At 42.1% G+C, this 25366-nt stretch overlaps 1 protein-coding gene across 1 annotated transcript; it reads right to left on the bottom strand.

The window, feature by feature from the left end:
* UBE2N (ubiquitin conjugating enzyme E2 N) lies at nucleotides 1–24447 on the bottom strand. The gene is made up of 4 exons (XM_077832347.1): nucleotides 24306–24447; nucleotides 1752–1998; nucleotides 1414–1554; nucleotides 1–693 (listed from the first exon to the last, which is right to left on the bottom strand). The coding sequence occupies exons 1-4, from the start codon at nucleotides 24333–24335 to the stop codon at nucleotides 653–655; spliced, it is 459 nt and encodes a 152-aa protein (XP_077688473.1). The 5' UTR covers nucleotides 24336–24447; the 3' UTR covers nucleotides 1–652.
* Between the last annotated feature and the right edge of the window lie 919 nt (nucleotides 24448–25366).

Here is a 25366-nt window from a genome sequence, read left to right as displayed (position 1 = left end):
TAGAATAACAAAAAATATTTTACTAAAACATAAGATTTACAGAAGATTTTCCAGAAAAGCCATACAAAATAGTCACAAGCTTTTTCTTGAAAGGAGGTTTCTACACTTGACAGCAGAATCACAATATTATTAGTGAAGGTGATGGATGTTTAATGTTCCCATTTTTGTTCAAACAATCAGGCTTGTCCATCTACAGCATCTAAGTTAGACTTAGCTAGAGGGCATATCCTAAAGTGTAACTGGTTAGCTGCTTTAACCAATGCATTTAGCATCACCATAAAAAAGGGAAGAGGAGGAGCTCACAAAATTAAAACAAAAAACCCTGCAGCTAACCCTGACTACCTTCATTCACAGTGCTTATACTTAAGCCATGATGGAAAAAATGATTAAAAGCAGAGATATGCTACTGCTTTTAAACAGTTTCACAACAATCCAGATGATACTTCTAGCCTCTGCTCATGCGTTACAACAGTGAATTAGGACAAGACACAGATTTGCTAATGTGCATTTTATCACCAAAGGACTGAAGATGTCTGGACTTTTATTCTGTAATGTTTCTAAGACTGTGTCCATTAAATGCAAACAAAAGAAAAAAGAAAAGAGGTCTTGGCAGAATAGGAGAAGTGATGCACACTTGATGTTCAGAGCGAATTTAAATATTATTCATGGCATATAGCCGAGTCCATGCTCTGGCTGTAAAGAAAAAAAGATGCATACTCTTAAAGTGAAATAAATCTCATTTTATTCATTTCAATATACTCCATTTCCCAAACTTTTGATTAGAAGAGCTTGTTAAACAGAGGCACCTGAGTATTTTAAATTAAGCGTTATGTCACTGTTTCACAAATATAAGCATGTTAGTTGTGGAATGTTAGTCACAATCCAAGCCCACAAGATTCACAGAAACAGATGCCACTGGGAACAGATGGCCTGGCTGCAGAGGATCCTTTAATGGGAAGGCGTAATGCAGCCTGTTTATTCTATTACCTCAGAAACTACATTCTATTAGAGCCTGCAACAGAAGCAGATTTAGAGATGCTGCAGAGCTCTGTGGAACTAAACTGCAATTTATTAAAGAATCTCTCTCATGATGTACAAGGAATGGATGTAAAGTACAAAACTGAATGGTTTCTCTTTCCCAATTAAGAGTTCAGTCAAATACTCTTGTACTTTAAGCAATGTGAAATGTGCAAACTAAGTGGATCCTCAGAAAAGAAAGGCCTCCACTCTGGCACTGATTCTGCACCTGCATTCAGGGCTATCAACTGCACAAGCAAACAACTGTTCTTGTGAGTCACAAGCACTAAACCGGAGGTCAGGTTTTAAAATTAAGTTCCAAAATAAAAACACATGAGTAATCTAGTTTTCATAAAATTTCACACAAATACAAAAGTAACAAGTGTGATACACTACCTGTTTCTATGGCTTGGGCTTCATTGGTCTTCCACTGCTCTGCTACATCATTTGCTAAAGGATCATCTGGATTGGGAGCGCTTAGCAAAGCCTGGATTGATAGCAGAACTGTACGGATCTGCAAAGCTGGGGACCATTTATCTAAAGAGAAAGATTTACAGTAGTATGATATACCACATTCTTTATTACCACCCCCAGATTTAATATGTTTTCCTCTCAGATTAAAGCCATTTAAACCAGCCTCGTGACCAAGCTAAAATAAAAAAAGTTTGTAATCCTTTTAACAACTGAATTGTCAGTTTTCCCTGCTTAGAATGAATTAAGAGAAATGTACTTACCTTTCAAAATATCTAAACATATTCTTCCCAACTTGTCTACATTAGGGTGATAAATTTTGGTCATGAAACGTACTTTAGGAGCTGCCATTGGGTATTCTTCTGGAAGGAATAGTTCAAGTTTAAATGTCCCACCCTCAAAGGGGGAATCCTGTGGACCTGCAATGACCACATGAAAATAACGTGCGTTGCTCTCATCTGGCTCTGCTTTTATCCCAGGGACTGGTTCTGCCAGCAAGCGCTGGGTTTCCTGGAGGAGGAGGAGGAGGAGGAAGGAGTCATGGTGTAACAAAGGCAAGCTATTTAAAACACAGCAAACATTTAGACAAAATTTGTACCAGGATACCAAATATTCATTTTAAGTAGATTTATGCAAAACCATAGAAAATGACTTTTCATATTAGGTGAAGTATAAAAAGAAAACAACAAAAAAAATCACATAGGAAGAGCGAGACAAATTCAGAATGGAAATTAGGCATGAGAGTAATTAATCATTGAACAATTTACCAAGCATTATGGTGGATTCTCCATCTCTGACAATTTTTAAATTAAGGTTGAATGTTGCTAGACAGGAGGTCAGACTAGATCATTACCAGGGTGGATAAAAATCAATGGTTTTTAATTTTTTTTTTTTTAAAAAACCCACTTTTTAAAAAATTTAAATCTGATTCTTTTGATAAAATGCCTTTTGAGGGAAAAACTTATCTAAAGATAGTTTTAATTAAGATATCTTTGAGCTATAATGTATCTCATCATGAAACAGGGATTATAAATTCTAATTCTGTAGTATGACACAATATATTCATGTCATGTTTAAGAAAAGTTTTGTTAATGAGTTCCAATAGTTCAAAGATTAGGGACCCAATCTTATGAGGTTCCACAGGCTTCTGTATAGATTATTTAGGTTAATCTTTCTATCTACTTAATGGGACCGAGTGCTCAGTCTAGAACAGGGGTGGGCAAACTTTCTGGCCACGCTGGGGTGCAAAACTGTACGGAGGGCCAGGTAGGGAAGGCTGTGACTAACCAAACAGCCTGGCCCCTAACCCCCTAACCGCCCCCTCCCACTTCCTGCCCCCCTCAGAACCCCCCCCCCATCCAACCCCCCCCCTTGTCCCCTGACCTCCCCCTCCCAGGACCCCCACCCCTAACTGCCCCCCGTGACTCCACCCCCATCTAACCGCCCCCACTTCCCCATCCCCTGACTGCCCTCCCCCCGAACCTCTGCCCTATCCAACCGCCCCTGATCCCTGTCCCCTGACCGCCCCCTCCCAGGACCCCTCACCCCTGACCGCCCCGCCCCGGGGCCCTGCCCCCTATCCAACATCCACTTCTCCCTGACTGCCCCCCAGGATCCCCTGCCCCTTATCCAACCCCCCGGCCCCCTTACCATGCTGCTCAGAGCGGCATGTCTGGGAGCTGCACTGGAGCAGCTGCGCTGCCCCGCACGAGCGCGCAGACACGCTGCCCAGAGCACTGTCCACGCAGTGGCGTGGCTGCAGGGGGTCAGCAGGGGAGGGGCTGGGGGCTAGCCTCCTGGGCCAGGAGCTCAGGGGCCGGGCAGAATGGTCCCACGGGCCAGACGTGGCCCACGGGCAGTAGTTTCCGCACCTCTGGTCTAGAAGATACCATCAGAGAGGCTTAGTTTTGCAGTTCTCAAAACCGTGGATGTGTATCTCCAGAGGTAACATGCTTGTTAACAGCAAAAAATGTTTTAAAATATATACAGGTGAGAAATAAGACCTCAACTCTACTGTCCCTCTGCAAATTTGTGTACACAGAGTCAATCCCTTACCTCTCTCTAAAAGTGCAAAGTTTCGAAAAGTTCAATGAATAGAAGATTGTTGGGGGCGGAATAGATCTGGACAAGGAGAAGAAGTCTGGAGATAAATGTGAGAAGTGAAGGACATGCAATATTTTAACAAAACAAGCGTATGTTCGCTGTTGAAGAAAAAAATCCAGAATATTTAATGTAAATTGTTTTATTTAACTAAAACAAAATGTCTGTCTGTCTCGTGATGTTCTCCTCCTAATACAGGATGGCAAGAAAATCCTCCAAATATTAATGATTAACCTGTTGAATTGGAGATATTTATGAAGTCATTGGGAGGTAAACTATCTGCTTCAATTACCTTTGGTAAATGAAATAACCAAACAATCATTCATTTTCTAATACAGCTGTAAAACTGATCTGAAAAGTTTTCAAGATAAATCACTGTTTAAAAAATATATAGTGTGTACCTTCTAAAAACGAAACCTACAGCTCTGAGTTGTGAAGAATACGTATTAAGGTTATAACAACCAACAAAAATGCACTTTTACGTAGAAAACCGTGGTTAAATCTAGTCTTCTTGACTAGTGATTTAAATCAAATCCACCCTGATCATTACAATGGTCCCATCTGACCTTAAAAACTGATGAACCTATGAACAGGATGGATTGCTACAGAGAACTCTCCAAGGAAAACCACACCACCATGATGCTGAGGAAAGTGCTTCCCACTCTGCACTACACAAAAATGCCTAGCAGACAAAGAATCAGAAGGAAGAGCTATTTCATATGCAATGTTCAAGTTTTCTATGTAGTAGTGCGAGGACTTGAGAATGATTCAATAAAACAAACGTCTGTGCAATGTATTCACAGCCATAAACCAAATTTAAGGTATCAGACTAAACTTGCACAATTCAATTCTTCTGCATTTCTGAAAAAAGCTTTATGGGGTATATCACTTTAAAGAGCAACCCATCCTGGTGTTGAAGTATTTTTAATCTATTTCTGTTACTGTGACCAATATTGCAAACACATGCAGCATCTTTATTTTATGTTTAGAACATGAAAACCTGTGGAATCTGGAATCCCTAAGGGGTGATTAATGTGGCGGGGGGGGGGGGGGGCCAAAAAAACAAAACAAAAAAAGCCTTTTGAAGCTCCCCTGGGGAGGAAAGGGCCACTGACTTGTATTACCTGTTACAGGAGATCAGAGATCAAAAGATCAAACTGATAAAGAAACAGTTATACTGTCCAGAGGAGTCTGGATCTGAAACCTGACAAACTGGTAACCAGGAGAGCAGACCAAGTTGAGGGGTTTGACAGACTGATATCTACCAGAGCCATATGTTGGACAGGGGGCGTAACGTGACCTCTGGTAAGCTTTTAGCTTGTACATAGGAACTTTTTTTTTTATGTAATGCTTTTACCCTAAAACTAAGTATTTTACTTTGTGAAGACTGCTTGATAAGTGGTAGAGAAAGATTAACCACAAATGCTGGACCATGCTCAGATCCACTGGGGGAAAAATCACAGTGAGGTACAGAGGGACTGCAAGCCTAAGTCCTTGATCTGAAGGAGAGAGGGTCAAAGGTGTAGTTAACCCTGAAACTGTAACTATTACCATATTTAAAATTACTGTAACTGAAATAAAGAAAAACAGCTGTTTTCTCTCTCCTTTGTGTGTTTGACTACTTCTATCTAGTCAGTTTCACTATTTCCCCTCTGAATCCTTCACAAAGCAATACGGGAGAGAAAATTATAAAAGTAAAACAAGCTGTACAACTACAAGAATTAAAGCTTATGCAGTGCACACTACATGACGTTTATAAAAATATTTTATGTTGGGTGCCCACAAAACGTAACCCCAAATACTGAAGCGCTACTACAGCTGAAAATCAGCAAGATTACAAAACAAGATGGATGTGCCTCTTTGTACTGGAGTGCGAAGTAATGTTTTGATAAAATACACTTATTAAATTAACAAAGAAACTAATACTATTTAAAAGGCTATGTTTACCATTTCAACACAGGTGTCTTTCTCAGAGCCAAAAGGGCATCCATTACTTTGAGCAGAAAAACCTCAGTTTATAGAAAAGCATCAGATCATAAAGAAAGTAAAGCACCACAATCATTAATGGCAAATAATATCAGTTTACTCATCTCATACAGTAATTAGCTGTAAAGCACTTGCCAAATAAAATCTGCTACAAGCTATATTATAAAAAGACAAAGATAATACAAATGTTTTATTCAAAGGTCACTGTTAAAACCATTCTTGATCAGCTATGATTAAGCAGATAATACCCACAAAATGAGAAAAAACTAAATTAAGAGTCTTAAATGAAAATAGAATCGAGAAAGGAAAAAAAGCACTCAAATCACAACAGACTGTCCACACCACCAAGTTAGTTAATTAAATATATAAAAAAAGGAAAGTCCATAAAAAACGCCTGCTAGGTTATATAACACTCATGACCTTAATCTCTGGCTAAATATGTTCTATTTCACTACTACTTATTTTGTATCAACAAAGGTAGTATTCATCTTTTTCTAGAAGCGACAGTTAGCACATTTTTTGGTATATCCACCAGTTTAAAGCTCTGAGTGATAGTAACTAGGTATAAATGGTGGGAAGCTTTTCACAGAAGTGTTCATTAAATTTCTATTTTCTTCAACTTTCATCAACAAAATTTTGCCAATCAGGTGTAGGGGAGAAAAGCTAGGCTTAGACCTCACCGACTGAAAGCACTGACTGCCTAGGGCTGCGTCATAAATTTGGTGTAAGGCTATCTATGTATTGTGCCAGGGTCGGGCCAGATGGCTACAGGAGAGTGACAGAAGGCAGATATATTAGCCCCAGGTTAAGTAGGTCCCTTTTCCCTGGGTAAGGTAACAGGGGAGGTTCCAGAACCATCAGGAACTTTCTGGAAACAATTAAGGCAGACTGGCTGATTAGAACACCTGCAGCCAATCAAGAAGCTGCTAAAATCAATTAAGGCAGGCTAATCAGGGCACCTGGGTTTAAAAAGGAGCTCACTTCAGTTTTTTGGTATGCATGCAAGGAGCTGGGAGCAAGAGGCTGAGAGTGAGAAGGCGAAGGCATACTACTGGAAGACTGAGAAGTACAAGCATCATCAGACATCAGGAGGAAGGTCCTGTGGTGAGAAGAAAGAAGGTGTTGGGAGGAGGCCATGAGGAAGTAGCCCAGGGAGTTGAAGCTGTCACGCAGCTGTTACAGGAGCCACTGTAGACAGCTGCAGTTCACAGGGCCCTGGGCTGGAACCCGGAGTAGAGGGTGGGCCCAGGTTCCCCCCAACTCCCTACTTGATACTGGAGGAGTTGAACTGGACTGTGGGTTCCACCAGAGGGGAAGGTCTCTGGCCTGTTCCCCGATCCGCTAGGTGGATCAGCAGAGACCGTGGGGATTGTTCTTCCTTTCCCCATGCTGGCCAGTGATGAGGCTGAGTGAACGGCAGATTTGAGCCACGAAAGTGGCCAAACTGAGGGCTGCTGTGAACCTCTGAAGCGAGAAAATCCGCCAATAAGCATAGGACCCACCAAGGTAGAGGAGGAAATTTGTCACAGTATTCACTGCCAAAAAGGGTGTTTGTTGTTTTGTTTTAAACAGAAATAAAACTAATTCATGTTAGTTATCATGCTATCTCTACCAGGATTTACAAGGGACAGCTAGTTTTACAAACCATGAGGTAGCAAGGTACGATCAATACTATACCCCCACCTAGCTACATCAGGCATCCTGGTCTCTGCTAGGATTTTAAAGCAAGATAGCTAACTTGCATTAGTTATCTATGTTAAAAAAAAAAAAAGGGAGGGAGGGAGAGCAGTGAAGACATAGCCTTAGGCCATGTCTGTACTACAATATTATGTTGACCTAACTTACTCTGGCATACAGCCACCATAGTTATTAAATCACTTCTGCGTGCACACACTTGTCTCCTTGTGTCAGTGGTGCACATCCTCACTGGGAGGTTGTATTGTCAGTGTAGGATAACGCCTGAAAGCCAACAGCTGATGTAAGCAACACAATGTCTACACTGATATGGCACTGACCGTGATGCTGCCGCTCAGGGAGGTGGTATTACTAAACTGGAGCAGAGAGGAACTTATGTCGGCAGGAGCCAAATTTAAGTGAAGACACTTTCACAGCTAGGTTGATGCAAGGCAACCTGCGTTGACCTAACAGTGTGATGCAGACCAGGCTGTAGTCTTTGGCCAAGTCTGAACTTGAAAGTTGTACCACTATAACCTTAACTTTGGTTAAGGGTGTTTGGATTATTTTTAGATCAATATAGTTATACTAATACAATCCCTAATGTGGATACAATTATTCCAGTAAAGAGAAGTCTTACACCAGAATAGCTTATTCCCTTTCCCATGAGGGAATAAATCATACTGGTATAAACACAATAAAACTATGCCCACATCGGGGGGGGTTATAACTGTTTTATCTACATCAGTACAACTTTTATGCACTTCATATATTTCTTGCAGACTCTTCTGCTTGTTAACCCAATGTTTGCTGTCCCAGCAGCAAAGCTCCCATTAAAGTGCTTTCTGCCTTGTGGAGCTTTTTAATTCCTTGAAGGGAAGCAAAATGTCAGGTATAGAAACAGAAGTAGTGACACCACACTGGTAGGTTATGCAGCATCTAAGTACAGTAAATTTTGTCCCTGGTTGCCCTGATTCTCATACTTGAGCAAAACACCCAAACAAGGCAATAGAACACACAAACTTGTTGGAATATGAAGCCAGGCATTAAAAAAACCAAAGGTTCTTAATCATTACCTTTTAGAGAATGCTGCATAGATTAATTATAAAAGGCAAGGTAATGCTTGCATTTTAATACCCTTTTACACCATGTGCTAAATTCTTACAGTGGGAACTGGAAAGTGACTGGAAAATAAAGTTCTCAGACAAATGCTGAATGCCCTTCTTGTACCTGCCATTTTGAAAATAAAGGATATTTCATATTTCCCCACGTTAAGTATTTGCCAGTCTCCCATAAATTCAACTCACTAAGGCCCTGATCCTACAGAGCACTTCAGCACGTGAAGAGTGCCAATAACATCAATGTAACTACAGCTCTACCCCGCTATAAGGCGGTCTGCAGGAGCCAAAAACTCTTACCATGTTATATGTGAAACAGCTTGTATCGACCTTGCCTTGGCCCCCCTGCTCCTTGTCCCCCCGTCCCTAATCACCCCAGGATCCCACCCAACCCCCCTGGCTCCCTGTCTGCCCCGACCCCTATCCACACCCCCGCCCCGACAGGCATTCACCAGCAGCAGCGGAAGCAGAGCAGCCTGGCCCCAGCCGTGCTGCTCCACTTTCTGCCGCCGGTAAGCGCGGGGAGCTTGGGGAAAGGACACCCCCGGCGCTCACCGGCGACGGGAAGCGGAGCGCCGCGGCTGGAAGCTGGCGGAGTGGAGCAGGCTGGGGCCGGGCTGCTCCACTTCCGCCGCTGCCGGTGAGTGCGGGGAGGTTGGGGAAAGGACGCCCCCTGCGCTCTCCTGTGGCGGGAAGCGGAACAACGCAGCCCCAGTCCACTCCACTCCGCCAGCTCCCAGCCGCATCACTCCGCTTCCCGCTGCCGGTGAGTGTGGGCAGGTTAGGGACAGGACGCTCACCGGCGGCGGGAACCAGAGCGCCGCAGCTAGGAGCTGATGGAGTGGAGCAGGCTGAGGCCGGGCTGCTCTGCTTCCGCCGCTGCTGGTGAGTGCGGGGGGGGGGGGGGGGATCCTTTCCCCCAAGCGACACGGCTGGGGCCGGGGAAGCACAGGGGGCTGCTCCCGTCCCCCCACTTATCACCCAGGCCACTCTGGGCCTGCAGGGCCCCCAAAAGTGCCCCCCCACAGCTCCTGCCTCCCAGATGTGGGGGGGGAAGGCATGTGAAGAATGAACCCATGCGAACCCGAGTTACATCGGGTCGCGTTATATCGGGGTAGAGGTGTACTCAAAAACTTGGAGCATGTGCTTGTGTACTTTACTGGCTCAGGACCTATGAAAGTCCTATGTTTAGAATTAACAGGAGATTTTAATCAGACAGCAGACTTATTCACAGAAAAATAAGAGACAGACCAAGATTTTTACAGGTATTTAGGCATTGCTGTGCTCAGTGTCACAATGCTTAACTGATTTAGGAGCCTAAGTCCCATTTTCAAAAGGGATTTAGGTAGTCAGGAGTCTAAATCCCATCAAGTATCTTTACAAATCTCAGCCTAAATAAATGAATTAAATTATGTCTGAACTCCCTATTTTATAGGAGATAGAAAAAATATGCAGTATTCTCTATTGTTGTTGCAAAAATATTTAAGGGTATGTCTATACTACCTGCCGCATCAGCGGGCGGCGATCGATCCAGCGGCGGGGGAGGTGTCTATTTATCACTTCTAGACTAGAAGCGATAAGTCGACCCTCAAGCACTCTCCCGTCAATTCCTGTACTCCAGCACCGCGAGAGGCGCGGGCAGCAGCAGTTGACTCGCGGTAGAGAAGACACTGCAGGGGTAGGTCTAAGTATGTCAGCTTCAGCTATGTTATTCACCTAAATTGACATACTTCCCTGAATGAAAGGAATTAAGAGGATTTCCTGCTGTAGGTATCCCTAAAGTTGGATTTTTACCTGACCAGTTAGGTCACATTTTAGCTTCTGTTAATCTTCATTAAACTTTTTTTTAGAGATGGCCAATTCCATGGTCTTCACAAAGGAAACGTCAATTCAAGAAATCTGTAAACAGAGTTCTATTTATACTAGCCTCTAAGACAACATCTTGTAAGGGTGGGGTGGTTTTTTTTTGGGGGGAGGGGGGCTGTTTTGTACCTGTTCTCGTTTCATTTTAGTCCTTAACATGCTATCCTGCTTGACATATCTTCCTATTGAATGAATTGGCACCAGTACCGTGGGACATGGAATTCATTAAGATAAAAAACCAAGAGGAATTTACTTCCCTCCTGTAACTAGCAGTTGATGTAGCATATCAGAACACTGCATTCTCTTTCTTCTGTGATCAGCTTCAAAAACTATCCCGGCCAGTTATGTGTTATAAATGGCCAATTCAGCAACTTTTTATACTAGTAAGAGTATGGGTACAGCAACCTTATGAGAAGTAACTTTACAACACTGCTTTACTGTTACTGTCTGCCTTGTTTTAAGTACAGAATCAGCTCAGTACCAAATGGAAGTATCATCTGAGCAGTCTGAAATTTCTCAACACAAATAATTAGTTTTCACATTTCCATAGCCTGTTAATTTGAACATTAATGTAACACCCCCTAACTCAAAAGAAAAAAAAAGTTACAGGTCAGTTAAAAACTTCAGAAACACCGAGGAGTATTTTTTTTAAACCCTGTTACTTACCCCCCACCCCCCTTTTTTTTTTAAATCCAGAGTCACAGGACAATGACTCTTCCTCACCAAAATACGTAATTGCTAGTAGAGAAAGCCTTGCTATACGGAAATTTCAGCCAATCAAGCAATTTGACTGACTATTCCCAGATGCACTATGGAGCATTCTACTAGACAGACTGCTCTACTGGCTTAAAATTCTGACACCTTTTGCCAAGATTCAAGAGACATGTCAGTTCATACAAATGAGACTGCTCCACTGTGCTACTGGGATTTAAAAAAAAAAAAAAAAGAAACCTCTGTGCCAAGAAGCCAGTTAAAACACCTCACCACATTCATAAGTGGACCCCAAGAGCACAGCTCCCCCCCCATCCAGCAAAAAACCCTCACACACATACTCTAGCTTAGTACCTTTGCAAAGACAAAAGCATGGGAACCATTCCCCGCCCCCCCGCCCCAAATTCACCAGTACTTTGCAAGACTTAGAGTGCCTGATTTTTCACATATTACATGCTCTTGCTCACTTAAGCAATTCCAAGATCCACTTGCTTGCAGCTTAGAGTTTCCTATCATCCAAACAATTCACAAGAGCACTTTATAACCAAAGTGTATCATATAAAAACACCTTTCTAAATATGTTTTAGGAACTGGATTAACTAATCACAGCAACTTTGGTACCAGCTGAAGATAAGAGAAAGACAAGAAATGAGGAAGAAGTTTTAAAAGGAATGCTCAGAAGATTTAAACATGTACAATTCAACCAGTCTTGACAACATGCATGATAGTGTACTAAGGGAATTAGAAGGTGATATTACTTGTAACAAGTTATTTTTGAATAGTTGTGAAAAAGCAAGTTTAGTACTTGTCTCCAAAAACAAAAAATAAAAAAAAATAAAAACCCACCACACCAAACACCTTCACAAGGGGTGCGGCTCCCAGCACTGGTGCACTGTCTACACTGGCACTTTACAGTGCTGAACTTGCTGCGCTCAGGAGGCTGTTATTTCACACCCCTGAGCCAGAAAGTTGCAGCGCTGTAAACTGCCAGGGTAGATAAGCCCCAACTTTCAGTCTGGGACTTGAAAACTCCACTCAGACCATGTCTACACTACACACTTATTTCGGTATAATTATACTACTCAGGGGTGTGAAAAATCCACATTCCTGTGCGACATCTTTATACTGACAGTAACTCCCCACCCCACCGTGTAGACAGCAGTGTTGGCAGGAAAGCTTCTCCTACTGACATAGCTACCACATCTCACAGAGGTGGAGTTAAGCCGATGGGACAGCTCTCTCCCCTGTCTGCTTAGAGTGTCTTCACAGAAGCGCTACAGTGATGCGGCTGCGCCAATGCAAGTTTGTTATGTAGACCTGCCCTCAGTGCACTGCCAGGAAGCTATTTCTTTGTAGAGAAGAAATTTGGGGTGTGTGTCTACTCTACAATTAGATACATGTGGCTGGCTCATGCCAGATGACTTGGGATAAGGGGCTGTTTAATTATGGTGTAGATGTTCAAGGTTGGCCTTCAGCCTGAGCTCTGGGACCCTCCCACCTCACAGGGTCCTAGCACCCGAGCTCCAGACTGAGCCTGAATGTTTACATCACAATTAAACATACCACTGGCCCAAGCCCAGTGTGTCTACTGCAATGTAGACATACCTTGGTGGCCCAAAAGCCACTGGTCTTTTCTTGGGAGAGAAGCAGAGATTGAAGGGCAGAAGGGGGAGTGGATGTATGCTTGAGACGGAGGGAAAGAATATGGAGATGCACACTTGTGGATGCTCAAAAATGCAACAAAGTAGGAGACTGAAAGGTTTGGGAGAAGGAGAGAAAATCTAGGAGATGACAGAGACCCAAGTAATAAAAGCAAGAGGAAGGTAAAGGGATAGAAGGAGCAAGGAGGAAAGAGGAAAAGATAGACAGTGATCAATGACTGAAAAGCAGCGGCACTGCTATGGGTACCCGCATGGCACCACAGTATGCCAACATTTTTATGGCTGACTTAGAACAATGCTTCCTCAGCTCTCGTCCCCTAATGCCCCTATTCTACTTGCGCTACATTGATGACATCTTCATCATCTGGACCCATGGAAAAGAAGCCCTTGAGGAATTCCACCACTATTTCAACAATTTCCATCCCAACATCAACCTCAGCCTGAACCAGTCCACACAAGAGATCCACTTCCTGGACACTACGGTGCTAATAAGCGATAGTCACATAAACACCACCCTATACCAGAAACCTACTGACTGCTATTCCTACCTACATGCCTCCAGCTTTCACCCAGATCACACCACACGATCCATCGTCTACAGCCAAGCTCTACGATACCACCGCATTTGCTCCAACCCCTCAGACAGAGAAATACCTACAAGATCTCTATCAAGCATTCTTACAACCACAATACCCACCTGCGGAAGTGAAGAAACAAATTGACAGAGCCAGAAGAGTACCCAGAAGTCACCTACTACAGGACAGGCCCAACAAAGATAATAACAGAACGCCACTAACCAACACCTTCAGCCCCCAACTAAAACCTCTCCAACGCATCATCAAAGATCTACAACCTATCCTGAAGGATGACCCAATACTCTCACAAATCTTGGGAGACAGGCCAGTCCTTGCCTACAGACAGCCCCCCAACCTGAAGCAAATACTCACCAGCAACCACGTACCGCACAACAGAACCACTAGCCCAGGAACCTATCCTTGCAACAAAGCCCATTGCCAACTGTGTCCACATATCTATTCAGAGGACACCATCAGAGGGCCTAAATCACATTAGCCACACTATCAGAGGCTCGTTCACCTGTACATCTACCAATGTGATATATGCCATCATGTGCCAACAATACCCCTCTGCCATGTACATTGGTCAAACTGGACAGTCTCTACGTGAAAGAATAAATGGACACAAATCAGATGTCAAAAATCATAACGTTCATAAACCAGTGAGAGAACACTTCAATCTCTCTGGTCACTCGATTTCAGACCTGAAGGTCGCAATATTACAACAAAAAGACTTCAAAAACAGTCTCCAACGAGAGACTGCTGAATTGGAATTAATTTGCAAACTGGATACAATTAACTTAGGCTTGAATAGAGACTGGGAGTGGATGGGTCATTACACAAAGTAAAACTATTTCCCCATGTTTATTTCCCTCCCCCCACTGCTCCTTGGATGTTCCTGTTAACTGCTGGAAATGGCCCACTTTGATTATCACTACAAAAGGTTTTCTCCCCCCCCCCCTTCACCCGCTGGTAATAGCTCATCTTAAGTGATCACTCTAGTTACAGTGTGTATGGTAACACCCATTTTTTCATGTTCTGTGTGTATATAAATCTCCTCACTGTATTTTCCACTGAATGCATCCGATGAAGTGAGCTGTAGCTCACGAAAGCTTATGCTCAAATAAATTGGTTAGTCTCTGAGGAGCCACAACTCCTCCTTTTCTTTTTGCGAATACAGACTAACACAGCTGCTACTCTGAAACCTGTCATTGTGAAGCCAGAAAGGGAAATATATACACTAGCAGAAATAAGTTATAATCATAAGACTGTAAAAGTCAAGTCCTGAAACCAGTTGTGTGTGACTGAGCCAGAGCTTTCGTAATTGTGAATGTTCACTCAATCTTAAGTATTTACATGATATGGGTGATAGAATTCCTGAAACCAGGAGAGAACCAGATATATGTTCATGCATCTAGTGTTTCACCAACAGGAGAAGATTCACAATTCCCTGCTGCAGGGCTGATTAAGACAAAACAGAAAGATATTCACTGAGAAGAAAGAGGGAGAAAAAAGGAATGTAGGTTTGGGGTCAGTGATTAAACAACAGTTCAAACTTCAGCCTGATCCTTTTCTCGTCAAGCCAAAAGGAGCAGTATTCTCCCTTGTGGAAAGGGCACCTTACCTTGCCTCTCATCCTCCAGGCTGGCTGAACACAACGATGGACTCTGGAAAAAAAAAAGATTCCATCTCTCCTTTTTCACGAGAGTCCCACTGATAGTGAGAGGTTTCAGAGTAGCAGCCGTGTTAGTCTGTATCCGCAAAGAGAACTTGTGGCACCTTAGAGACTAACATTTATTTGAGCATAAGCTTTCGTGAGCTACAGCTCACTTCATCGCTGTAGCTCATGAAAGCTTATGCTCAAATAAATTTGTTAGTCTCTAAGGTGCCACAAGTACTCTTTCTTTTTACTGATAGTGAAGTGATCCCAGGAAACTCCCCAAAAGGAAGAGGGACAGATTGAGTCTGGGGGACTAATGGGGAAGAGATGTATAGGGAACAGGAGGGGAATGAGGATGGAAGACATACAAAAAAAAAGGGGGGGGGTGTTGGAAGGAGAAAGGGTCAACTATTTTATTTTAAGAACAAAGAATACACGATTTGTTTTTGAATGAATCCAGCTAACTGCTATAGCCAAAAGGAACTCAAATACTCCACCCCTTGCAGGTGTCTGGCTTTTTTGATTTGAGTTGGGAGAAAGGGAGGATAGCAGAGGGAAAAGATTTTCCTCCCAACATACAGAAAGTGAACCCCAGCAAAGTGAGAAATCTCACCTATGGGACAGATTATATTCAGTGTGGTTAAGCTCCACAACATTGTTCTCATTGTTTAGAGAGTGATAGTTGAGATCAGAGAAGATCAATATTTCCTATTTATACTATGCCAGGGAGCAACAGCATGCTGAAGCTACTAAAATATACACAAGGGTATATACAGATTATTGCAGAGTGCCGTAGCACCTTACATCAAAGGATCCCAAAGCATTTGACAAAAATGGGACAGTATTCTTTTTATTTTAGAGGGGAAACTGAGCCACAACAATTACATGAATTTCAGAAGTGCCTTTTATATTGATTATAATTGTTTCGCTGATCTGCAGAGCCAATATGGAAATCCTTTTAAACACACTATGCCTTCCCATTTAAGTTTCCTAGTCTTTACAGGATAAATGCTATAAAAAGTACACATGCACTCTGTTAAAGCTTATCAAGGTGAAAGCTAAGTCAACTCCACCTACTGTACATACAAACAGCCTGATCTTATTGTGCATGACTAGCAAATCAGCAGAAGTAAAGGCAAGAATTGGTTGGTGGCTGTAAATCCTACACCTCTAGTTATCTGCAAAGTTTTCCATCTTCAGGAAAACCTGGAATAGTTTAGTGTTACAATATAAGAATTCCTTAATCTGCCTGTTTCTGTAGCTGCTGACTGTGCTCATCTTCTATACGCTCCCCTCGACTTTTTGCCTATGTTTTACTGGTTCTATCTTTTGGCGCATTCTTTAATGGCTCCTCACCCTCATCTACTGGTTCTCCTCATGGTTCTTTTCTTGGATCCTTTCTCCTCACTCTGAATATATCTTCCCCCCCAACCCCAGTAGAGTTTAAGCCACTACCTCCACCCCTGATCTCACCTCTTCTATTCAGCCTCACACCTATTTTAAAAGGTTTTCACTATGTTTAACTTTGATGGGTGAATAGTCACTTAGCCACTATGTAGTTAGCGAAAACATCTACACAGCAGTTGGTTAGAGAACCATTTTACATTTTTCCTCCTCTCATTACATATTAAGCGTCAGTTATGCCAAGAAGGCACACCCAACTTTGAAAGGGATTTGTTATTTTTTGTTTTACAGTTGTTCAAAGGGAGATCTTTTGGCCCAAAAAAAAAAAAAAAAAATAGCTCCAACAACGTCCACAAAAATAACTGTCACAACCCATCCAATACAAGTCCAATTGTCAAAAATAAGTGAATGTTTTAATCTTAAGATTTGTTTCCAGTTTATATCAGTGTTCATAATTAAAACACTTTAAATGCTACATAGATGTGCTACCTTTTAGTCGAAGTTTAAAACAAACTCCAGATCAAGATTCATCAGCATGCATCACTCCCTAGCACACATTTGAAATATCCAGTAAAAGATATCTATAATAAAAGACTTTGTTTACCCACAAAAATTCTGATATGATCAAATTAATTTAAGAATTAATTTAGTTACATCAGTGTAACCTCAAATGGCACTCTTAAAATGGCATAAAGGACAGACAAGTTACAGTCAATATCAAGCACTCAAACCAGAGTGCCCACAAAAGGGGGTTGCACCATATTAAGTAAGTCAGTTTAGACAATGATTTAGTTAAAATGATACAACCTATGTTTAGACCAGGTCTAAGCTAGCAGTAACTAGATCTGTGTAAATCACCAAAATAAGTTTCAAATATGATAATTAACTGGTGTACATAAAAGCCTGTTATTAAAGCTGCACTTGTCAGCGTCAGGTTCTGGAGACAACTGCTGTTGAAAATTATGACTTAAGAAAAGGTTTATTGTACCTTTATTTACTGAACTGAAATGAAAAATGGGTCAGTAATATTTTCCAAGACTGGATCTCTTCAATTTCACTTTCTGCAACGGTCATAAGAATGACATTTAGTACTTGGAGGATGCCATGCAAGTAGTTGGGGTAAGAATGTAGGAACGATGAGAATGAAGAGAAATGGCTTTTAGTTTAAAATGCCTACTAGTTTGATTCTTTAATATTTGCTGTCTAGCTGAGATTTAGGTGTGATCCCTGCTCTCCACAAAAATGTCTAAAAGAGACAAACAGCAAGTCTTAGCCAGTAACCAGAGATCAGTCAAGTGATCATTTAAAGAACCTGAAATTATCACTCACCTGCCAACCATACAGGACAGGTCATTTCTTTTATTCTACCCTGCCTTCAACTACTGACTCCCCCATTGAGTCAGACCCATTTTTCTCCTCCCTGCGATTTCAGTTTGAGTCATAGACCCATTTCATCCCAGCCATGCTCATGCAAGTCATGGACCTGTTTCCCAGTTTTGGCATCCCACCATTTCCTTCCCATGTGCACATGACTGACCTGAGCATAACTGTCTGGGGATTTCCCCCTGCCCCAACTTAGTCAATACACTGGTAAACCAATGTAATCACTACGCATCTAACTATCTTATTACAATGTTGATATTAATATTAAACCATTTATTTTGCCGGGACTTGTTTGAATTAAGACTTTAACATAAATGTATTATCATAAATTTACCTCCGGTTAGTAAGAATCTGAAGTAAATTAAGATGTTCTACCACTATCTAACTCCATTACACAATAGGAGAGTTAAACTGAAGTATATGGAATGGAAACTACAGCTGGTTAGAGAGCAGTTGGGTTAAAATTATTAAGCAGCATACTGGCATGAGGACCAAAAAACAGATTGCAGCCAGCTGCATGACATGAGTGAACATTCATTTTTTCACTCTGTCAGAGTGGGGAAATATGATTTTCTCCCTCTCCAGGGCAGATTGGCTCTATGTAAGAAGGTAAAATGTGTGTGTGTTGGGGGGGGGGGGGGGCACTCATCTCATTATGAGTGCAACAGTAGATTGAATAAAGAAAAAGGAGTACTTGTGGCACCTTAGAGACTAAAATTTGAGCATAAGCTTTCATGAGCTTCAGCACACTTCATCGGATGCATGCAGTGGAAAATACAATAGGGAGATTTTATATACACAGAGAACACGAAACAATGGGTGTTACCATACACACTGTAACGAGAGTGATCAGATAAGGTGAGCTATTACCAGCAGGAGAGAAAAAAAGAGAAAAAAATTCTCTCCCCTGCTGCCCCTTCCTGCTGGTAATAGCTCACCTTATCTGATCACTCTCTTTACAGTGTGTATGGCAACACCCATTGTTTCGTGTTCTCTGTGTATATAAAATCTCCCTATTGTACTTTCCACTGCATGCATCCGATGAAGTGAGCTGAAGCTCACGAAAGCTTATGCTCAAATAAATTTTAGTCTCTAAGGTGCCACAAGTACTCCTTTTCTTTTTGTGAATACAGACTAACACGGCTGCTACTCTGAAACCTGTCAGTATATTAAATATTGATGGGAAAATAGTTTTCCTGTTTTGGGACAGAGCTGTCTGAGGAGATGCAACTGCAGACCTATTTCACTGACTTCATATATCAATACATCATCTTCTGTATTTTCACACACAAAGTCTAGAAAAGGAGTTTAGCAGATGCACAGGTAATGAAGAAGAAAACAAAGTAGCCATAGCCAGCACCATATGATATGAACCAAACTGGTTTTATTTTACTTGCTAATATCTTAATACAACACGGCATATTCTCAAGTTTTAAAACATTTAGGTATAAAACATCTGAGTTGATTGTAAACTTCCATTAGTTACTTTTAAGAAAATCACTGGACAGAATGCTATACTTTTCTCAAAAGAAAATGTCAGCATAGAAATGTTCGTATGAATGTGCACAGTGAAGGTCAACTATCCATAATTAGGCACCTACCATCAGCTGCAGAACCATCAAAAACCAAAAGATAGTTCTATTCTTAGGCTCATCATCACCATACTGTTGATTCTGAAGATCAGTAATGCAGTTAAGCAACTTTGCAAAGTATACTTGCTTTTACCTCATTGTAGCAAAACAGTTCTTTAAGATCAGTGTAACTGGAAACAGCCTTTTATATCTCTTCACCAAAAGTGACCACACACAACCATTCCCCAGAAGTATTATACAATGAAGCTGAGTTCCTGTCTACGCTGGGGATGGGTTGCACTGGTGTAATTACACTGATGTAGTTACACTGGTGCAAATTTCTCTAATGCAGATGCACTACTCCAATGAAATTCACTGAATTAAAAAAAAAAAAATCACATTGATGTGCCATTTACATTAATGAAGTCCCTAATGCAGAAAACACTGCATCAATGTAGCTATTCTGGTGCAAGTTTCTCTAACAAACAATGTCTTAGGCTCAGGACTTGAAAAAATTACCAACCCAGCTGAAATACACCAGCCACTAGCCTCAAGCTACACCCCATCCAGCCTTGTCTCCCACCCCCATTGTGTAGGCCCAAACAGCCTAGTCTCTCCTGCTGCCTGAACTCAGTGCTCCCAATTAATTAATCCTGATGAACACACACACACCAAATCAACTAAATTTTACGCCCTATAATACATTAATGCTTGGCAGTAGTGCCATTAAATAACTTTATGCTACCCTCCAAAATCCTTTACTGGAGAAGCAAGTAGTCCCACATACATGCAGAGTCCTCTACTGAGGAGGGATGGGGGAGGTTTCCCTCCTCCTGGAGGAGACCCAGCCTGTACAAAAACATGAAGCAGCAAACTGAAGAGTACTGAGACCTTGCCCTGGCCAACCAGAAGACCAGGAACAGCAAGTCCTTTGCCAACAGCAGACCAACAAGAAGAGGAATGTCAATCCCCTGCAGAAGAGAGGGGGCTGGATTCCACATGGCCCATCGGCCAGAACATACATTTAGAACTTCATACTCTCCTCAATCCACAGCTATCAGTGGAAGGCTTGCAAAGATATCAAGGGGAGAACAGAGTCTTTATTTAGTAACTAAACTTTTATTTATTCATACACTCAGATTCAGTAAAAAAATGCTCTCCTTTAGGCCACCACTCTTTCCAACCTTCTCTGTTTCTCTCCCTTTGACCTGTCTTTCCTCTATTTTTCTCTGCATTTGCTTCCCCACAGCTCCAAATCCAACCACCAAGGACTTCACTCCTACTCCCTTTCCTATGCCATTAAAACAATTAGCAATCAAATATCTGATGTTGACATTCAAGTATCACTGGCTTTTGGAATTCACCATAGCTATTTGTTTCAGACATAACCAGTTTAGATTGGGAAGGATCTCTCTCTGCAGCCATGGTGGCTAGAAACTTTCATTTAGACAAACTCAGACTCTGGACAATCTTTGCCACGTAGGCCAAATGTGACCCAAAGGCTGTATGTCTGACACCCCTATTTCAAGGCACAGTATGGACATTACAAAATGGACCACTACAATCCACAATGACCAATCCAAAATTCAGAAGCTCTGGAGTCTATGGAGGCATCATAATACATTCATCTATATATTTAACCTAAAGCACATATATTATCCTCTTAATAATCAGCACTCTCCAAAAGATCAAACAGCATCCCCAAAAATAACACAAATATTGAGTGTCTAGTTTTAAGCTGCAAGGGACAAAAAAGGATTGGGATACTTTTCTAGATGTCACACTTCCATCCATATCTTGGAAATAAATTGTGTTGTTTGCTTCAAAGTTCTCATGAAAAGAAAGCAAAAAACTCAGGGAGAGGAACCTGTTACCAACTCAGAGGTAGTTTCATTAATTTTTGGTGACAATAAGGAGGAGAATCTAAAGCCACCTAAAACATAATGGGAGATTCATCTTAACTATAGAGCATTTGCTGCATCTCCATAACAAACAGTGTGGGCTTATTTAAACCAAAGCAATTTAAATCATGGATTTTAATCAGCAAGCAGGACAGTTATTTAAATCTTCAATTTTAATTGTGTTTTGTATTTGTACTTTAGTTTTTTCCTAAAGAAAAGCTTGATTCTCACTGGTTGGTAAGAATTAAAACATGTTGATTTACAATTAAATAAATCCTTTACACTAATTTTTATTCTTCTTTTTGTTAACCAGGAGGATACACCATACTACACGTCTATTTAAGCAATTTATATAGCTTAATTTACATTTATTCAGATTCTTATTTTTTCTATGTTTTATTGTTTGAGAATGGTGCATATTACATTTCTTATTTACTAGAGGATTATTATTTCATTTGTGATGAGTCTAGCTTTGAATTTGAATTTTCACCCAAATACAATTAAAAATGAACAAAAATATTTTATATATTTAGGTGAGAACTTTTCTGGATTAAATAAAATTATCTTAAATGTGCTGGAAACCAACTTTTTAAAAACATGTTTTGCATATAATATTCTTAAATCAGTTTAACTGGAGTTAGTGAATTGAACCAATTATTTCTGGTTTCCATCTCCTTCAAGATTTTAGATCTAGTATATATTTCATCCTCTCACACCTAGTATTTATTCACATATTGGAAGAGAAAAAAAGTAGCTTCCTTGCTTTCTCAACTCTCAATTAGTTGTTTAACTTTGAATGAACTAGTCATTTAATTAAATTGAACAAACAGAAGAGAAGAAAATTTTCTCTACACCTGCAGAAGAGGCTATTGCTGTCAAAAGCTGATTTAGCATTCAACAAATTCCAGTTCTAGATGCTCTGCCAGTAACTTCCACCAGTTCATTGATTAAAACTTTCTTTAAAACATGGTGGCAAATATGTACTTTTTTTTAATTTATATGATTGTACTAGATTATAAATTTAGGCCTTAACAGGTTGTCAATTTCAAATTTAATTTTAAACAGATTTACATATTTAAATTAAAATCCAATTTAGATTAAAATCATTGATTTTTTTCAGCCCCAATAATCTTGTCTCCACTACATGTTGTAATACTAAGTATTCTACCCTTACATATTTCAGTAACATTTCCAGTGTTTGCTGTTCATTGAGATAGCTGAATGGAGTGACAAATCAATTAATACAGTTTTGTCCTTAAATTCTTAACATGGCTTGTAAACATTAAGAAATTGGTAATAAACTTTAGTCTTAATAATACCCTTGCATAGTTTTACTGTGATTTGTTTTTCTATTCTAATTTCATTATCCCAGCCATTTATTATGCAACTTTTCATTTTAAGACAAACTAACTTGCACATTTTCCTGTTCTTTGCTGTTTGCATTAGTTGCAAACTTTCAGTGTGTTCAGCCAAGAACAGCTTCACAGCATTATAAATTATTTGTATAACATTCATTCAATTTAACAGGAAACAAGAGTGTTATTGCCCATCAAACCTAATGGACCTTACTTGAATAAGATAAGTTACTTTTATAGAACTAGTCATCACATCACTTCTTAAAAGTTGGAGTTGTAGATGCAGGTAGTAAGAAGGATATTTATGTTGTACTAACAAGAGGCGACAGATCCATATCAGGTCAATATTATGCTGCATTCGTGAATTTGTGTTGTGTGATTTCACTTCCATCTGTTGTAACATTTATATAAGTTGATACCAAAGAAGTTTTACCAGATTCAGTTAGAGCACTCAGGGGTTTGAACTAACTAGAGTAGTTCTGAAGTAATCATATTATTACATTATTTTAGCAAACATCATATTAGTGTGAGCCAAGAAATTTGTTGGATTCACATTGCACTGCATGAATGTATTGTTACAAGACAGATATCATTAACACACTGCTTGGTTTATACAAATGCTACTGAAAGAACTCTACTTACAATATCCAAAAATATTTAAGCCCTTATTCCATATAAAATTTTATGTACACACCACCAAATATCTGGAATTCAAGAGGTCTTCATTGTTCTGACATTTCAATGTAATATACACTTTAAAGATTAGTCTGAATTCTTGTTTACTACATTAGATGCATAGAAAAAGTCTTTTTAGAATTATCTTGCTCACTACATACAAGTTACCATCCACTTAGGAAGAAGCATCTACAATGAAAATAATTTCAGACCTACTCTAAGTGTTAAAGATGCAGAAACAGCTAATTTGCTGGAGTTATTTAATAAAACATTTTAAAGTTAAAATTCAAGCAAAACACATACTTCACAGATACTGTAAACAGTCACAACACGTTAACAATTCCTAATTGGTGTAACCTTACTTCCTCAGACAGTCAGTCCTGAGTCATCAAGAGATTAACAAATCGTCATTAGCGCAAACTAGGAAGCCCTAATTGCAAGGCTGAAGATGGGTTTCAGTGGCGTGTGGGTGTCACAATCTTTCCTTGGAAAACCCGGGTGGGAGCAGGATGTTGGTGCCCGACGCACGGAAGCACATTCAGTTTCATTCAGCCCGATACCGCGTTTTCCTCGTTACCGCTGTCACAGAAGGCGCAGCCCCCTGTGAAATCCACTCCCGGGCCCTGCCCCGCTGAGAAGCCCGGGGCGCTCTGCGCAGTAGCTGAGCGTCTCCTCCCACGAGGGGGCTCACAGGCACCGAGTCCGGGGTGGGGCGGGCAGGGGGAGCCACGCCGCGGCGGACGGATGCGGTGCTCGCGGCTCACGCCGCTCCCGGGGCCAAGAGACAGGGGGCCCAGAGGCGGCGCACAGGCCGCGGCCTCATCTGTTCATTCATTCCCCGCGCCGCGTCGGCGGCGCCAAGACTCCGCCCGAGCCCCGCAGCCGCTCCTCTGGCCGCCGCATGGGGCCTCCAGCGGCACCGGGCTCGCTCACACAGCCCGGAGGTGGGAGGGGGACAAATGGTTCCACAGGCACGGGCCCCACCCGCTCCCGCGCCGCTCCCAGCCCGGCGGGGCCTGCCCATGGCTCCCCTGGTCAACGGAGCGGCCGAACCCGGCTCCCCGCGCTCTACCCAGCCCCGCTCACCGGAAACTCCGCGCTCTGCGCCCCGGCACAGGGGGATGGCGGCCTGAGGGGGCCGGGAAAGACGGGCCGAGTGGGGGAGGGGGGTGGTAGTTACCTTGATGATCCTGCGGGGCAGCCCGGCCATCTTGTCTTATCGGGATTCAGGCTCCGCTGGGTCTCGGCTCCGCTCGGCACTCACGCACAACCGGAAGGAACGCGTGTTCTATTTCCGCTGACGTCACTGCACTACCTACAGCCTTCTGGGAAATGTAGTCACGGCAACGGGGTGGAGCGAGAGGCCCGTCTAGGTTCCGGGACCGCCGCCATAACCGGGTGAGTGGGGCGTAACTGCTGTGAGGTCCGCGGATCTACTGCTGTCCCTCACAGAGCACTGCCCCTTCTCCCGCAGTGCCTAGACCCCCTGCAGCTCCTGGATCCCCGCCATACCCTGCAGCCTCCAAACCCACCGGCCTAAAGCCCCCAGGCCCCCTCACACGCCCCTTGTAGTCCCCAGCCCCCACTCCTTACGCGCCAGGCCCCATACACACCCCTCACACCCAGCTCCACCACACGCTCCCTCAGCCTCCTGACTGTCTGCCGTACACACCCGGCAGCCCCCAGACCCCCGTGCCAGGTAGCACTCAGATCCCAGACACATACGCACGGCAACACCCAGCAATACGTAACTACAGCCCCCCGCACACACACACAGCTATACCTAGACACCAAGCCCCACCGATGCTGCCAACCAGCAACACGCAAGAAAAGACCTCCTGCCTCTCAGCTACAGGTTCCCCAACAGACCTAGTCAACCACAGGCTCACCCACGCAGTTATAGGTTCTTCCATACACGGGTGTTAAATTTACTGCAGTTTTCTCTGTTGTTCAAGGCCTTTCTTACCTTTCTTATCTCCATGTCATCCTAGTCTCACACTCATAGGGGAGTTATGGTCTCAAAAATAAATTTTAAAGCAAGGTATAGTTCTGTGACACAAGATAAAAAGAAAAGGAGTAGTTGTGGCACCTTAGAGACTAAGAAATTTATTTGAGCATAAGCTTTTGTGAGCTACAGCTCACTTCATCAGATGCTTTTTTCAGAGTAACAGCCGTGTTAGTCTGTATTCGCAAAAAGAAAAGGAGGACTTGTGGCACCTTAGAGCCTAACCAATTTATTTG

The sequence above is a fragment of the Eretmochelys imbricata genome, chromosome 1, assembly GCF_965152235.1.
Source record: "Eretmochelys imbricata isolate rEreImb1 chromosome 1, rEreImb1.hap1, whole genome shotgun sequence".
Taxonomy (NCBI): Eukaryota; Metazoa; Chordata; order Testudines; family Cheloniidae; genus Eretmochelys; species Eretmochelys imbricata.
This window is presented reverse-complemented; position numbering and strand designations above follow the sequence as displayed.